This window comes from Coturnix japonica, chromosome 6, assembly GCF_054131305.1.
Source record: "Coturnix japonica strain WE chromosome 6, WE-NBRP24, whole genome shotgun sequence".
Taxonomy (NCBI): Eukaryota; Metazoa; Chordata; class Aves; order Galliformes; family Phasianidae; genus Coturnix; species Coturnix japonica.
In genome coordinates, this window is record NC_140668.1 from 23320203 (window position 1) to 23337040 (window position 16838).

Below are 16838 nucleotides of genomic sequence, written 5' to 3' on the forward strand. Positions count from 1 at the left end.
ATGCACAGCCAGCTGGGGCTGCTGAAGGTCTGCTTGCGCTCCCCAGGACACCTTCTGCAGGGTGACCCCATGGCTTTGCCATCTACTGCAGTGGCATTGGCTGTGAGGCAGAAACCTGCAGTTGTGCTGGGGGTGCTCACTTTGTTTGTCTCTCGCTGCTGGGCTGCAGAGCACATCTCTCACTCTGGTATCACACCCAGAAGGGTTTACAGAGCTTGGCACATCCCGCCTGCTGTAGGTGGGTGGAAACAGCGCCTGTTTCAATCCATCCCCATGAAGAAAGCCTGGATGGAGTCCCAGCAGCACAGCCATGAAACCAAGGGTGCACAGTGCAAGGCAGAGTGCTGGGCTCACTTCACCCTAATGCAAGGTGCCATTAGCCCTCATGCACTGAGCATCCTGGTTGGATGTGTGACACTCAGTGCTCAGTCCTTGGATGGATAAGGTTTATTTCTTCGTTCTTCAGTCTCTGGCCTTAAGTTTCCCATGCTGCACATGACTCACGTGCTGCTGCCAGCACCAAGTCATTCCCTTTCCCTTAGGCTTCCTTATGTTCTCCAGTTGCACAGCCAGCAGCCTCTGCCACTGCAGCCTGGGCTCTGCTCTAAAGAGGGGGGTGTCAGCTCCATTCCCCAGCTGGGAACTGATGCACAAAGGGGTTATAGCAAAGACTGGGATGAATTTTGGGTGTCCCATGGAGGCAGCTCCATGCAGGCTGCTCTGCTTTGGGCGCTGTGATGGGGGTGGTGCTGTGGAGGTGCCCGGGGCTGTGCTGATGGCTGCAACGTTGGACGCTTTAGGAAGGGCCCCTCGATGGCAGCCCAAAATGGCAGCCGGGCCCCCCGGGTGGTCTCAGGGGCCGGGTAGCGGAGGGGGCGTGGCTTCTTTTGGCCCCGCCCACCTCCCGGTGCCGGGGGGCGTGTCTGTCCGCGGTGACGTCATGCGGCGCGCTGCTTTGCACACGGCGCGCGTGCGGCGGGGCGGGCGCGCCGGAGGTGGGGGATCCAAGATGGCGCCGTGCGGACGTGTCCGGAGCCGCTGCCCGGGCCCCGCGCTCCTCCTGCTGCTGGCGCTGGCGGCGCGGCCGGCGCTGTCCGGGCCTCCCAACGGCGCCCTGCAGGCCGGGCCCGGCTTGAACGCGGCGGGGCAGCCCGCGCAGGGAGCGGCGCCCGGTGGCGCGGGCCCGCGGGGAGCCCGAGGCGGCGGAGGCGGCTCCGGCGGCGGGTGGAAGCTGTCCGAGGAGGCGGTGTGCCGCGAGGACGTGGTGCGGCTGTGCTCCAAGCACAGCTGGAACAACAACCTGGCCGTGCTCGAGTGCCTGCAGGACGTGCGCGAGGTGAGGGCGAGGCCCGACGGGAACAAAGAGCGGGGCCGGGGCCGCCCTCAGCGCCGGGAGCGGCGGCCTCACCGCGGGGCGGGTTGCGCTGTGGAGCGGTGCGGAGCGGAGCGGCGCTCCGTGCTCTGCGGGGCCTCCTCGGGGCGCTGCTCTGCAGGGAGGCGAGAACTGCCGGCCGTGCGGCCTGCCGGGCCCTGAGCTGCTGCGGGGCTGTGCGGGGCCGGGCCGCGTCTGGCAGCGCTGCGTCCGTAGCTCGGAGGAGCTCGCTTTGCTCCCCGCTGGCCCCGAGCCGGGGGTGCTGGCTCCTCAGTGCAGCCCGCAGCCGGGGCTCCATCCCGGCCTGCCGCCCCACAGACACTCGCTCTTTTTGTCCAAGTTCTCGCTGTGATTTCGGGAGCAAACCCTCGTGCGGCGCCTACCCCGGCTACAAAGCACCATAGTGTTTTCTGTACGTGTCTCACTCTTTGTGCTGCTCCCACCGCCGGCCCTTTGGACCCTGTGGGGGCTCACAGCTGCCCTCCAGGCAGCTCTGTTATGCCTCTCTTCACAGTTGTGTGGCTCCTCCCTGCTTCCCCCCCACTTGCAATGTTTATTGGTTTTCAGCCATTTTAGCACGCTGGACCTTCGGTTGGAGCGGTTCCTTTGCTCTGTGCTGCTTCTTGTTTATGGAGTTGAATGGGATGTATGGAGAGAGGCAGGGGATGCTCAGCATCGTGTTGTTTGCAGCCGATTCCACCCCATGTGTTGGCTGCGCACACCTAATGAATGCCCCACTTTGCAGAACACGATGTCTGCTTGTGGCTTCCATCTCAAAGCCCAACTGTATGGCTGGGCTTTGCTGGCTGTACTCCTGTCTGCTTGTAATACCCAGTGCTGAAGATGGATTCTCTCCTGGGTAGCACTGGGACACCATGGAGTCCAAGGGGCTGCATCCCAGCCTGAGGGCTCCATGCTGGGGGGCTGCAGGGCAGCTGAACCCAGGTAACTTATGCCATCTAAGTGCTGCAATTTGGGTTCTGAAGAGGAGCAGTGAGTTGTGAACATCGGGTTGTGTGGGACAGGTCTGTGCCTCAGAATCCCCGTTGCCTGCAGGCAGTGCTGGAGGACATGGGTGGCAGTTCAACTGTCGCTTTCTACCCCAGCACATCTCTCACCTTGCTTATAGGGTACCCAAAAAGTAGCAGCCCCATTTTAATATAGGGGAGAACCAAGTGTACAGAGTGCTGTTGGGATGGTGCTGGGGGAGAGCAGCATTGGGGTGCTGCTTTGCTGCAGGTAGCAGGTGAAGGTTTGGGTTGTGGTTTGGCTGTTTCCGCCCTATGCTCATGATGATCTTATTCTCCTCGAAAGAGGAGTTCCTCAAAAGCAGAGCAGCTTTCAGTTGGAGGCTGGGGCTGATATTAAGAGCTCTGTTGATTCTATTTATCCTTCGTGGTGCGATGCTGAGATGCTCTTAAATCAGAATAATCAGGAAGGAGTTCCTTGAAGCTTTATGATCATGAGGTGTAGGTGAAGGATGGCGTAAGCAGCGTGAATGTGCCGTGCTCACAGTGTTCCAAATGCATTCATTTTCATCTAGTGGAAGTTATTTGTGCCCTGGCCGTGTTCCTTTCTGGGGCACATCAAGGTTTGTTATCAGGGTTGGGTTGGGGTTTTCCATCTGAGTTTTCTGAAGGGAAGGGCAGGAGGAGGGCAGAGCTCTCATGTTCCTCACTGATGTTTGAAGAGGGTTTTGTGAAGCCCTTCTGCTCAGCCCTCTGCTTTGCAGAGCCCTGCTGTGGGCTGCCCACTGAACTCCATGGCTATAATACAAATAATGGCAGGAAACAATAACATATGTGCTAGGTAGTTTTTGAGGTAGGTATGAAAATACCTTAACCAGGAACGGGAGCTGTGCTGGTTTGTTGGTAGATGTATTTCTGCAGTTAAAACCTATCTTAATGCACTGATTAAGCAGACCTAATTAATGCTGGGATTTGTTTAAAGCCGTTTTGTGGGCTGGTGATAGCGATAGTTCGCAGCACCTATAGGTGGGTATTGGTGTGATACTCCAGGAGCTTTCCAAGAGCTCAGACAGCAGCTGTTGTGTTGGGGTTGGAGATGGAGGCTTTGGCTGCACACTCTTGGCGTGGGGGTCTGTTCTGCAGGGGCAGCCCCTCTGTCTGCATGCTGAGGGTTGGTTTAAGCACAGGAGAAGCACATCAGTTGGGGACGTGGCAGCGTGCACTCTGCAAACCTTCCTCTCCGTGTGAGCCCACACGTGGACAGAGCTGGATGCTCTCAGCTGGATCACCTGCACTTTGAGATGGGGAGGCCAAGCAGAGGTGCTCACTTGGACCCTTCACCTCTCTGGGTGGTGCTGTGGCTGTAAGTAAGTGCTCTGCATCTCTTGTTCCGCTCTCCTGGCCAGGAGCTGGGGCTCATAGGCCTGCCTGGTCGTGCTGCATGATGAGCTTCATTTGTTTGTTTAACCTCAGTGATGCGCTGAGTTGAACGGAGGATGTTTTGAGTCAGCTGCATGAGCTCATGTGTGAGCACATAGCAGCGTCACTTGGGGCTCTTACAGCATTGAAAGCACCGGGGTGGAATTCCTGCCTGGAGCTGCAAGGAGTGGAGGACACGCTGCATGCGTCTGGGTTTGGAGGGCAGGCAGGCAGAGAAGAGCAGCAGTTTGCTTATGGCACCGCAGGACCTCCCAGTGCCTTCAGGTGAGCACATGGCAGGGCAGCAGGCTGCTCTGCTTCCTGCTGCTGGTGGTTGGCATGCAGGGCAGGCTCTGTGTGCCTGCAGCACTACTGTTGGGTTCAGACAGCGACACACAAAGGGATTCTTTTTATTTTAAGGCAGTGATCAGAAACCTGGGAGACGTACCTTAAGCCTTGCCAAGGGCTGTGCTTACGCTGTCCCTTCTTCTAAGGGCTGTTGACCTGGTGATGACTCAAAGCTGCCTGCACTCGCTATGGGAGCTCTTACATCCTCAGGGAAGAAAAGGACGGCTCCAGCAGCTGAAGCTGAGCTGACTTAAAGGGTTCTGGCTTTAAGGGAATGAATTAAGCATCAGGCTGTAGCTGGGTGCTGGGCTCAGTGTGTGTCTATTGGGAATCCCCAGCTCGCACCCTGCCTCAAGCTGAACATGGTGAAGGGTTTCTGGTGGCTCATGGCAGGTGGAGGCTACATGGGACACTCAGAACAGTGCCTCCTCCTCTGAGATATGTACAAAGTGAGGTGCAACCCCCAGAGCCAGCTCTGTGCTTTTCTTGGCACGCCGGCACTCCCATTAGCTGGTGCAAACACTGGTTTGGGATGTTTGGTTTAATAAAAAGGGGATTATCTGCCAAGTCTGCCTCCTCCAGGGATGCAGGGAGGAGAGGAGGACCAACAGGCAGCTTGGTGAGCCCAAACTTGGCTGCTTTGAAGGAGGTGATGGAGACAGATGCTGTGCTGCCGCTATTTACTGCTACAGAGCTGCTGGCTCGGTGCTCTGTTGCCTGCAGGTGAGCAGTGTTCTCTTGGTGGGCTCAGGTTGTTCTGCTCCTGTGTAAATGCACAATGATTTTTGGAATAGCCTTTACCCCCCACCCCCCTTCCTACTCCCCTATCTTGCCCCCCTAACCCCCGTCCCCTACCCCCTCTTTTACCCCCTATCCCCCCTTCTGCCCCCTACAGTTATTCCTGCTAATGAATAAAAACCAAAAGGCGTCCCCCAGCCGGATGGATGGCAGCTCTAGGGAATTGGCTTTTTGGTTGAAATCCTGCCTTGAAATAGTGGGGTTGTTTTCTTTTTTATCATCTTCCATCTCGTTTTGTTTCGAGCTGTGTGAAGTTGGTTGCCATGGCATTCAAACAACCCAAGAACTCAGTTCTGCCAGCAGATTGCTCTGTGCCAGCACGGGATGCTTTTGTTTCAGGGATGGTGGTTTGGGCTGGGCTGGGAGGGGGGGGTCCTCCTTCCCCAGGTTCTGTCTGTGTTGGTGCAGGCACTGAACAGGCACTGTGCTGTGCTGGGTCAGAGCTGCAGAGCTTCCCTTGGCCAACAGGGCTCTTCTTTCCTTGTGGCTGCAGGGTTATAGCACTTGATTTCAGGTGCTCCTAAGATCAGCTATCAGCCCCGACCCATTGCATCCTGGTGAGGACATCCCTGCCTTCCCCATGCTCAGGAGTTCAGTCCTGGAGATGTTTTCTTCCAGCCTGTTCAGTGCTTTCCTCCAAGCAATCTGCAGAGTGCACCCAGCTGAGTGTGCCTTCTAAATGATGCACCAGTTGCCTTACAGAGAAGTTTAGCTAGTTGTTGTTTAATTCCTTTAATTCTGCTTGGCTTGTAGGCTTCTCGCAGCCATCCAGGCTTGGTTTGAGCCCAGTCAACTTCCAGCTTCCACTGAGCTGAAGTAAGGTCTGGAAGAAGCTCACAGTGACTCCTCAATACCAAATTGATTTCTATCTCTGTGCCTCCTCTTTGTACATGTGTCATAAAGTCAGTGCAGCAAACTGCCTGCACCTGACGGCAGTGCAGCAATGCAGTGTCACAGCGTGCAGTGTGAGTTGTACACAAGGCCACGAGCTGCATTCACGAGGATCTAAACAAGTCAGTGTTCATGTAATCCTCTTATTGTAGTACTCAGGCTGGCTGCAGCCTGCTCCCCTATTGGTACAATGGCCTGAAGAAGTGCAAGTGGAGGGCTGTTGTGTGCAAGGGGTGTTTGATGTGGCTGTTCACATGGTCACAGTGGTGACCCTCTTGCTTTTGGTGTCTGCTGGTTCTGAGTTGCTCTTGCTGTGTTCTGGTGTTTGAGGCAGTGATGGGTGAGTGGCCGGATCTGTCCCCATAACACACAATGGCAGCTGCCTTGTCGTGCTGGAGCTGAGAGGAGCCTTGCTGGAGATGCCTGGCTAAGGGCTAGGTGTGCTGTGCAGCCCTCAGAGCACTATGGCTGGCATTGTTAACAGAGCGTGGAGAAGTCTGAGCTGCATTTCGTGGCTGGCAACCAGAACTGCATTCTTAATGAGCAGCGTAGAGCAACACACAGAGAAATCTTCTTAGGCACCGTGGAACTGGAGGAGCGCACTGCGCTGTGAAGTGCTGTTTGAATGGGAGATTTCTCGTGGCAACCTCAATAATCCATTTTCTCTGCTTCAAACATGAATTTTCTGCAGCTGCCAGCTTTTCAGACAGGGATCCAGCAGGATTTCAGGTCACTGCTTACCAGACGTACAGGTTGGAATATACCTGGCAGCAGTTGTGGTTGGGAAGCAGAACTGTTGGTGTCACCGTCTGCAGCAGGAGACTGAGGATGAGTATAGCAACGGGGTTTGCTGCTCAGCAGAAAGCAGCAGCCAGCAGCCATCTTCACTTGTGTTGTTTCCATTTAGTTGTATGAAGTCATTGCTTTTGAAAGCAAAAAAAAGGATGAAATGCTGACTTCAGTGTGAGTGCTGGGTTGGGGCTCAAACAGTGAGTGCTTGGCCTGGCTCTGGGCATCCCAGCAATAACGTGTGGCATCAACCAGCATCAGCAGGAAACAGCTTTTCCCTCAACTCAACCACGGCTCTGGAGGTGTGTGCTCATCCTAATGGTTAATAGCCTTAATTGGAAGTATAGATGTGGAAGACTGATCGTAGGAGGGATGGGATTTTACATCCACCTTGTGGAGCACAGTGATACGTGCAGAGTGTTGCGTTCCTTATGAATCTCTCCTGTCCAACATGCAGCAGATCATCACTGAAGATGCTCCCATCTCTGCCTGCAGTGATAGCAGCAGTGGGCAGGGAGATGTTCCTGATAAAAACAGCTTGTTGCAGCTCAGGTAGGACTTAACAACAAGGCTTCAGACTCTTTGCATCGTACCCATTTCACATCCTCCAAGGCTACGTTGGCTTTGGTTCTGCAAGGTGAGACCTACATGGAAAGAAACAGCAAGCCACAAACTGCAGGGCTTTGCTTCCCACCCCTCCTGCAGGCGTTTGTGAGCTCTTGTGGTGTCCTGCTGTAGAAAACCATTGTCTAAACTTGTTGTGTTTGAGAGAGGGCGGATGGAATTTAAATAACTCTTTGTCTATCTGCTCTTCCCAAAGCAGTTTCACTGAATGCAGCAGCTGGGGTGGTTTCCTAGAAGAGCAGCTCTATTAGAACGTCTTGCTTCTTGGATCACACGGTGCATTGCTGGGATTTTGGCTGTGGATGTATCTACCTTCAATTTCCCTGTTTGTCTTGGGATGATATAATGGTAGGATGCACAGTTAGTTGAACCTCTAATTAGTTCTGTTAGTTGAGCGGTAGGCTGGGGAGGCTCGTCATAGTGTTCAGGCAGCAGTGGTTGTTGGCAGCCACCAAACTACAGCACGTGTGCCAGGTACTGGAGGCTGACGGCACTTTCTTTGGGCCGGATGTGGATGAAAACCTGTCTTGTGGTCCTGCATAGCTCAAGGAACTCGAGTTCCTGGTTATAACAACTCTGCTTTGGTATCCTCAGCAACAGCAGAGCGGGATGCAGGTGGTGAGCGTGGGCATAGCAGCCAGTCTGTGTGGTGCTGCCAGCGGAGGTGAGGTTTGTTTTTGTTTCTCCTTGTCAGCGTTGCAGGTTCCATAGCAGCTGAGGTTTGCCTGTGTGGTGCTGGGGATGGATGGCATCTTGTGCTGAGCCAGTCTCTGGACTGAGGGAGATTGGTTTCCATACCAAAAAGTGCCAGTGTACTTACTGGCAAGGTGTGCTGTGTCAGGAGACGTGCGATGGAGCTGCTTGATGTTTGCGTTCTTTCCTACTGTCTGTTGCAAGCTCTAATCCATAGAAAGCGCTTTGTGAAGAGGGTGGTGGAGTTCCTTTTGTCTGCAGCCTCTCAGTGGGATCCAAGTGTTTCTTCATCCTCCTGTAGCAAATCCACAGCTGGCCTCAGTCCAGGACTAAGCCCATGCCTGGGGCTGCGCTCAGAGAGAGGTGTGGTACCAAGAAGGATATTGCTGTATTGCTGCCCCGGAGAGCTCGTCTGTTCTTGGAGCTGCTGGTTACTGTCTGGTGGGTGTTTGCTGGGCTCAAAGGGGTTAAAATTCTGCACCTGCGGTATGTGGCTGTGTAAATGAATTCAGATTAGATACGTAATGGAAAGCATGTTTTAATGAACCCTGGCTAATTACTCCATTAAGTTCCTGATCAATGCACTGGAGACTTCAAACTACTTGCAGATAGTTGTATTTATTTTTTAAAGCTGCCCTCTCTCTGTATTTTAAGCCTTTTGCATCTAATCAAAGCAATTGGAGGCACTTGGGCTGTAGTGCTGGCTCACCAGGGCTGTGTCTTTGGGGCACTGAATGCTGCAGGCTGAGCTCTTCCTCAAGCATTGAGTTTTTAGTGGGAAATGTGAGTAAAGAAACGGTCTGAGGGCTGATGGTAGGAAAGAACACGAGTTTTTCTTCTTAATACTTTGTTGTATTAAAGCGTGTGGGCCTATTAGTTGGAGCTCCCTAATGAGATCTGCCTTGTGCTTTAGGTTGGAAGCTGTGCCGTGTGCTTGGTGTAGGCTGACAAGGCAGATGTGTGGGTATGGTTCCCTACAAGAGGAATTCCTGTAAATATTTGTCTATGTACAGCCGTGGTGTGACCTGCACAGAGCTGTCTCTGAAGGGAGCAAACTGTGTCTGATACATTTCCTTGTGTGCAAATTGCAGTGGACTCACTGTTAATTAATGTCAGGCAGGCGGCCTTACCCTTAAGGGGTAAAGTACTGTGTTTAAATTGCTTATATTAAGGAAACTGGGGAACGTGAAGTCTCTTCTCATCCAGCTAATTAGCCAGCCCACGTATGACGCGCTCATAGTAATACATCACCATGGGTGTGCACCAAGGAAGAAGGGATGTATCAGTGCGCTTGGGGAGCGGTAAGTCAGCAGTCAGCTTGCTTTGCTCGGAGTTTTGCTGTATGAATTCTTTGCATCACTCCCTGAGAAACAGCAGGTTTGTCACACAGGTGGCTCCTGTCTGTGTGTGCTCAACCCAGGGCAGCTCAGGCCTTAGTGGGGTTGGTGGATGGGTAGGAGGTGATGTGGGACCACAGGGGGGCCTTTGGTGCAGTCCGACAGCAGCACTGGGAGGAGAACATCCTCCTTGAGGCTTCTAGATGAAAAGACAGAACAGCAACGTACAGACTTTGTTCTCTGCTCCCCCAGAAAGCTGGGATTTCATGCCTTGGTGTAATTGTGGAGCACGCATTCTGTGTTCTCTTATCTTCCATTGGCGGTGGTGCTTTTGTGCTTAACTCGTCTGCTTTGTTTCCTTGTTGATACAGCTCTTGTTGAAAGGAAAAAAGTCCCTGTTCTGTTATCGAGGGGTTGTTCAAGCATGACTGGAGATAAAATTAACTGGCAGGTCACAGCGCTGTGTGCTCCGAGGAGTGGCTTGATGTGATGGCTTGTTTTCCTGGGCTGAATGTGAGCTCAGGCAGTAATAGAACAGATAGGAGCGGCCAGGGGATGTCAGTTGGACTGGGACGTGGATCTGAAGGGGCAGGAGCCAGCCTCAGTGGGGTTATTTCCTTCAAATAAAAGCCTAACAAATAACTATTCTGCACTTACCATCCTTCAGTGCTTTGGTGCTTGCAGGAGGTGTGGCTGCCCTGCCATGTGCTCTGGTTGCACGGCTGCTCCACTGTTGCAGTAAAGGAGTGCTGAGATGCCTGGAGGGGTGGTGGTGCCTCATCCCTGCACACAACCAAGGTCAGGGAATGGGGCTATGAGCACTGATGGAGCTGTGGGCATCCCTGCTCAGTGCAGGGAGGGCGAGCAGACGGCCTTTGAAGCTCTCTTCCAACTCAGGTGATCCTATGATTCAATCCATTGGGAGCAGTTCTATTGCAGCGCTGATGCTTCGTGTTTTCTTCTTCAGACCCTTTTATTTAGGGCCTCTGCTGCAGGAAGAAGCACCTGTTTGGCAGTGGAGATGATGGAGACTTCAGCAGTGCTAGACAAGTGTTCTGAGAACAGGTAAACCCACTCTGCCCTATTGCCATGAGCTCCCAGCACAGAACCTGTGTGCTCCGCTTGGATTTCCAGCAGCAGCATAGAGCAAAGGCCCACAACCCTTCAGACTTCACACGATGAGTTCATGCAGTTGATATTACAGGATTTTCATCATTTACCACTTAATTTTGTGTAATTCCCTCGCTAATAACTTAATTGAATTTTCAGCTTTCCTCTTAGGTAGTTGAAACAAAAGCAGGTTGTTATTTGGCAGGTCAGCCACAGCGCTGTGTTCCTTGCAGTAAGCGTTCTTAGTCCCCAGCTCTGCATGCCACGCTCAGAAACCTGCTTAATTAGGTGTTAAAATCCAATGTGTTGCTGTGCAGGCTCCCTTGCAGGCTGGGTGCAAGCAGTTCAAACGCTGCTGCTGGTTAAAATCAAAGAGAACTTTGCAGCTGGCTGAGCTGACACAGTACTTTCCTTGGTTTGCAGCAGCTTTACATTCTCCTGCCAGGATATCTTTGGCCAAACCACAGGTGGTTTCATTCGTTCCATTGTGATACATGGACATGAAATGCTTTCTTTGCTGGGTTCAGAGGAGTCCTGTGTGCCACTCCGTGGTGCTGTGTGCTCAGTTACACCTGCAGGACCAGGCTGTGAGCTGAGCCACTGACTGAGTCCACTTTTGACCAGCCATTAACTTTGGGAGGCTCAGCCTGGCTCAGCATTTCAGCTCCCCAAACAGCAGGGATAACTGTGGCACTCAGCTGGCACGAGCAGAGGGATGGCTGTGCCCATTGCTCGTCCTTTTCTCTCTGCTGTCCCTTCTTAACCCTGTTTGGGGTATGAGCAGCAAGCAGGATGGGGTGAGTGTGCAAGGCATAGCTGCAGGAGTGGGACCAGCTGCATGCTACTCCTGCACAACTCACGCTTCTCTTTCAGGTGCTGTCACTGTGTGAAAGCAGGAGGCTTTCTGGTTAGAATTGTTTCCTGTTATCTCTCCTGTTCCTCAGATGTGCTTATTTGCTCTGCAAGCCTCAGGTGTCTGGTCTCAGAGCAGTTTTTGGTGTGTGTGTGTGGGGTGGGGGTGTTGATTGTGCTTGGGGTTGGGATGAGGGCTCAGGGCAGTTTGCTGGTCACAGGAGATGTGCCTGCAGAGATGTGGGCATTCAGGGGAAGAAAGCTTCCCTGCCCCTTCCAGTCAGCACAGAAAGGCTGCCCGGTGTGATTTTCTGGTGACCTGCTTCTAATTAACATGCAAATTAACTGCTTGGTGCTGGGGACTGAGATTGCAAATACTAAGTGCTAATGTGCATTAGGCAGGGAAATCCCCAGCATCTGTTCAGCTCCGGCTCCGCCTTCACTTTGCTGCAGCCCCCACCAAGGCACAGCAATCCCCCTGCTGCCAAATGGCTCCTCTGCCTCCCTTCCAACAGAGTGGGTTGTAGCTGTGTCAGTTGGATGCTGGCTCGCTGCAGATGCCTGCCAGGAAAGTGGACAGGATGGGCTGCCTGGTGCTCCTCAGGAGGCGTTGCAGTGATCACAGAGTGGGGCTGTGCCTCTGCCCTCAAGAACCTGCTCATTTCGAGCATCTCTTGCTGCCCAGGTCTGTAACAGCTGATTTGGTGCTGTCTTGCTGTTCAAGGTACATTAAAACCCTCTTGACTTTCGGCTCGCAGCTTGTTCCCAGTGCTGGCAATTAAGGAAGGTCCATAATGCAAAACGAGCAGAGGCAGGGAAGTGCTCAAAACCCTGTTCTGCCCCCACCTCTGAAACTCAGCTTCAGCTTCCCAGGTGAAAAACGATGTAACGTCAGACTGTCAACAAGATGCCATCAATTCTGATGCCTCTGTTTGTCTGGGGTGTGCTGTGATTCTGCTGCGTGAAGCCTGGATGCTGCACGCCTCTCCTGCCTTGGTAGCATAAAGCCTCACTCTGCTAATCCTACTCCCACTGCAACTTTAAATAGAAGATGGGGAAGAAGGATCAAGCCTTCAGTTCAAATAATTGATGTATTAACTCCCTTTTCCTTATCTGGAAGGGCAGTGAGCTGGCTGTGAGCCCCACCTGTGCCAGTAGGACCTCGCCTGTTCCAGCAAGGTTTCCTTTATGATGGAGCTGCTCTGGGAGGCAGCCAGCCAGAAACATGCACCCTGGTGTGCCAAACAATGACGAGGATGAGCTCCAGGGTGCAGGAGGTCAGCGAGCTTGGTGCTTATCAGGAATCAAATCTGTACCATTGTCTGCTCTGCTTTTCAAGCGGTATGTAGAGTAATGTGCTGTTCCACTGACCTGTGCTGTGTTGGAGAGTTGCTCCCCCTGGTTCTGGGGTGGGTCCCAATGGATGCCTGTGGGCAGGGAAAGCACCTCATGCCCACTGCCCTGTTCCATAAGAGCAAACTGCAGCCAGTCTGGGTTTGCAGAAGCAAGCTTTATTTATGTACCATAGAGCTCTGGGGATGCTGCATACAGCAAGGCAATGGATTCCTCGTCTGACTCTAGCAATGGAAATTAGTCAAGGCTTGTTCACCAAAATGCATGAGGGCAGACTATATTGTTGGATAACGTGCTTGCTTTGCAGGTCTGCATTGTGAGGACGAGTGGAAGCACTCAGGTTTCTGAGGGCTGTCACTTGTCTGAAGGTGCCCACTTGAGGACGCAGGGCTGACACAGCAGCATGTGCACAATGAGGAGCAGCTTTGCAAGTTCAGATGGCAGGAGCCTTCTTTGTCTGGAATTATTACTTGCAAACACGTGAACCCATGGGAAGCAGCAGCACTAAAGCTTGTGATAACAGGGCTGGGAGCTGGGTCAGAGCAACAGTGCATCTGGGTGGCTTTGGTGTCACGGTTCTCCTGGGGCTGCTGCGCATCTCTAGCAATGCGGTGCTTGCCTGCAGAGTGCTGTGTTTGCAAGCTTCGGGCTCTTAGCGTAATAACAGTATCACTGATAAGGAACAGATCAGCTTTTCTTGTTTTGAGAAGCACAGCGCATCTAGCACGGGGAGGTGCATGGTAGGGTTACAGATACCTATCTGCAACTCGCTGCCTCTTCTCATCCTGTTTGTGTGCTCAGGAGAGTCAGCATGTGAGTGTGGCTTCCCCGCAGGTTTATGCCCTTCTTTGGTCTCTGAGGCTCCCGGGACGTGGCCGTTTGGCTGCATGATCTCGCTCGTCCTGCAGAGAAAAGAGCACAGATTTTTCTGCTGGCTTCTGGCCTATCCCTGAGTGCTGGGGTTTGACTTGGAGGGTGTGGGTCTGCAACGGCTCAGCTTCACCACTCTCCAGTTGCCCTGAGCCATCCATTGGCAGCTGTTGAGTGCTGCAGATCGGCAGAAAGCAGCAAATAAGCAGAAGCTCTCAGTGACAATTATTGAGGAGAAGCAGGGAGGGTGGTGATGTGGGTTTGGGGGGATTCTCTTATATGGATCCTCCATGGGGTTGGTGCTGGAGCTGGTTGTTTTAGGGCTTGTTTTGGGAAAAGAATGAGCTAAAAAGCTATTTCCTTGTGTAGGAGTAGTTCAGAGTTACTCCACAACCTTGTCTGTTCTTGACTTCGACGTCAAGGCTTGTTTGGTAATTTCCTAGATTATCCATTATAAAAATATCCATATTAATCTGGTTGCCTCAGGTTAGCACATTAAGTGCTCTGCTACAGCTACAAATGTAAACCTGAATTTACTAAATTCAATTCTGCAGGCTTCAGGGAGCCTGAAAATGCTGCTTTTGGAACGCTTGGTCCGTGTGTGATAAAGTGAAAAGTGTCTGAAGCTGGCAGTCCTTAGCTTGCTTTAAGGCTTTTCTGTCCTTGCTTCTTGTTCCCAAGGCAGTGGGGATGGAAGGCATTGCCATGCTCTGCGCTGGGACACCCTGCAACCTCTCCAAAGCCAGGCATGGAGATCACAGGAGAACAAAGTCACGGTTTGTTTTCCAGCAGGGTTAAGCTGTGCCTGATGCTTTCAGATCTCACCTTGTTGTTATAAAAGTTGGGCTACACCAGCGTTTTTTATTTCTTATCCTCCAGATAATCTGCATGCAAAGGGCTTGAATGTTCACAGCGGGCAAAACTGTGTGTCTGCATGAGGGTATCTACCAATGAGAGCGGATGGGAGTCAGTGTGGTGAGGGGAAAGCAGGGAGTGAGGTGGTTGGTGTAGGAGCTTTGGTCTACTTCAGGGCTTTAACAAACCCTTTAGTACTGTTTCAAGCACTGTTTTCTAAGGAAAGCATCTTTATTCTGCTTAGTGGTGGCACAAAATGCCACCAGGTTCCGCAGTGAGGACTGCCTGGGTATTGCCATCAGCATCATGGCACAAGTGGGAGGAACAGGTCACCTCAAAGCACTGGTGCTGCTGGTTGAACCCTGGTGTTCCAATGGTGGCAGTGGCACAGTGGTGCTGCTGTGGCTGGGCAGCAGCTGGGTTTTCCTTTTCCTCCCCTGCCCCTTCCTCCCCCGTGATTTTCACTCCACAGCTATTAGCAGAGAAACCGGAGGTGTGCTCAGTCTCTTTAATTGCAGCTTGTCTTTATTCATAGCTTTTTAAGTAGGAGTTATGGAAACAGTAATTGGAAGGATTTGTGTGCAGGTGTCTGGCTGGCCACATACCGGTAAGACATCTCTCTACTAACGCTGCTTTCCAGAAAGCTCCTTGAGCTCTCTTTTAACATCCAGCATCAAATAGGTCTTTATTTTTTCTTTCAAACTTGCTCATCTGTGTAAAGCTGCCCAGCTATAATTTCTTCCTTTGGCCTGAGGGAAGCTGATCTGGCTGCTTACCGCGGCATCGCTGTAAATCCTCTGAATTACCACCGCATCCAGGATTTCCAAGCTGAGTGTGTGGCTCAATGGCCCCGTGTAGGGATTGAGGGGAAGAGCTCAGGCTGAAAACCCCTCTGCTCTTTGGAGAGGAGCTCTTGGAGGCGCAGAATGCACCGTGCTGGTGGAGGAGATCATAGAATCACAGCACTACCTGGGTTGCAAAGGCCCACAGTGCTCACCCAGTTCCAACCCCCTGCTGTGTGCAGGGTCTCCAACCAGCAGCCCAGGCTGCCCAGAGCCACATCCAGCCTGGCCTTGAATGCCTGCAGGGATGGGGCATCCACAGCCTCCTTGGGCAACCTGTTCAGTGCGTCACCACCCTCTGAGATGCTGACCTGCTGGCAACCAGCTTCGTGGCAGCACACAGCCCTCATGGGGAGGTGCAGAGCTGCCATAACATTGTGGGAAGGCTTCTGGAAGGGAGAAACTGAGGGAAGGCACTCGGTTTGGTGCTGTAACAGAGCTTTTGTTTGCAAGGTCTGAAGGCAAATGGGGTTCTCATTTGCTGGCTTGTTACCAGTCCCATGGAAACCTTGCCTCCTTGGTGTCTCTGAGGACTTACTCACATCGAGTTTTGCTGGAGAAACTCCAAGTGATTTTATCTGGGGTTAAAATAAACAGAATTTGCTTTTCTTCCAGCAATATAAAGACAACATTATGATTCATCCAGGCTGGAGTTCTGCTGCGCAGCGCCTGTGCTGCTGGAGAAACGGTGCCCGAGCAAAGCAAAAACAAACGCATGTAAATTGGGTTGTGTTTTACATCCCATAGAACGGCTTATTGCTCGCCTGTGCCCTGCGTGCTGTACGCAGATTCCTAAATAGCACGAGCGCTGGGTGATGAATCAGGGCTGCTGGCGGCTGCTGACTCACTTCCTTATTGGTGCAGATGGCTCCAATAAACCTTTGCTAGATAACTCCTACCATATGAAATGCGGTTCCTCATGAGAAGCTTCCATCCAGTGCACAAGCGCTCCTGAGGCCCAAGTGCTGAGCATGGTTGGTGCATAGCAGAGGATGCAACATGGAGGTGGCTGCCTTTGCTGTTCTCACCTCCTTCCTCCTGTTGGGCTTAAAACCAAGCCACCATTTATCCCAGCACCATTAGTCTCTATGCTGTACAGGGTGCCTAAGGACAGTGGGGTCAGCTGGCCTCACCTTGGTTTTCTGCTCTCTCCATTAATGTCTTGGTAGCCTTAATGATAGGAGGGCCAGGTGCTGGGGACATCAGTATCCCAGGCAAATATGAGTAAGCTCAAAGCCTGGATTGGAGGAATCTCTGTCTTGCTTGAGCACAGCAATAAGTTTTCTGGAGTTTTCTAGTCTGGCTGTATTATTTTGCAGCTAATTTTAGCCTTTATTGCTAAGCTCGGTGTTTTTCTTGACTAAATAGATCTGCTCGGTAATGATTTAAATGCTTGCATCTTAATGTTTCTATCTTTTTAATAACGCTTAAGAACAGCTAGACATTTATCTGCCAAATTACTTTGCCATTCATCAGGCTCCTTCTGGGTGCAAGCAGAGATTGAATTAAAGCATGAGAGGGAGGGGGGTGGTCAGTGGGGGTGGGCTGGGGGGACTGAGCACCCTTCGTGGTTCTTTGTGTCCAACCTTAAAGGTGCTGGGTGAGAGCAGGGCTCTGTCCTGGGGGAAGGAAGGAAGGCTTCCAAGTAACGCTGCTCTTCCTGTGGTTTGTGGTTGAGCTGCTTTGAGCTATTTGGTTTCCATCGGCTCTGAGAAGA

The 16838-nt window shown here is 52.3% G+C and overlaps 1 protein-coding gene across 1 annotated transcript in view; it reads left to right on the forward strand.

The window, feature by feature from the left end:
* The first annotated feature begins 931 nt into the window (after window positions 1–931).
* The window catches only part of GLG1 (golgi glycoprotein 1), a 50853-nt gene continuing 34946 nt past the window's right edge, over window positions 932–16838 (forward strand). Inside the window, exon 1 of the mRNA XM_015873811.2 lies at window positions 932–1336. Within this exon, the coding sequence (XP_015729297.1) occupies window positions 941–1336 (396 nt within the window). The 5' untranslated portion in view covers window positions 932–940. The remainder of the gene's footprint in view (window positions 1337–16838) is intronic.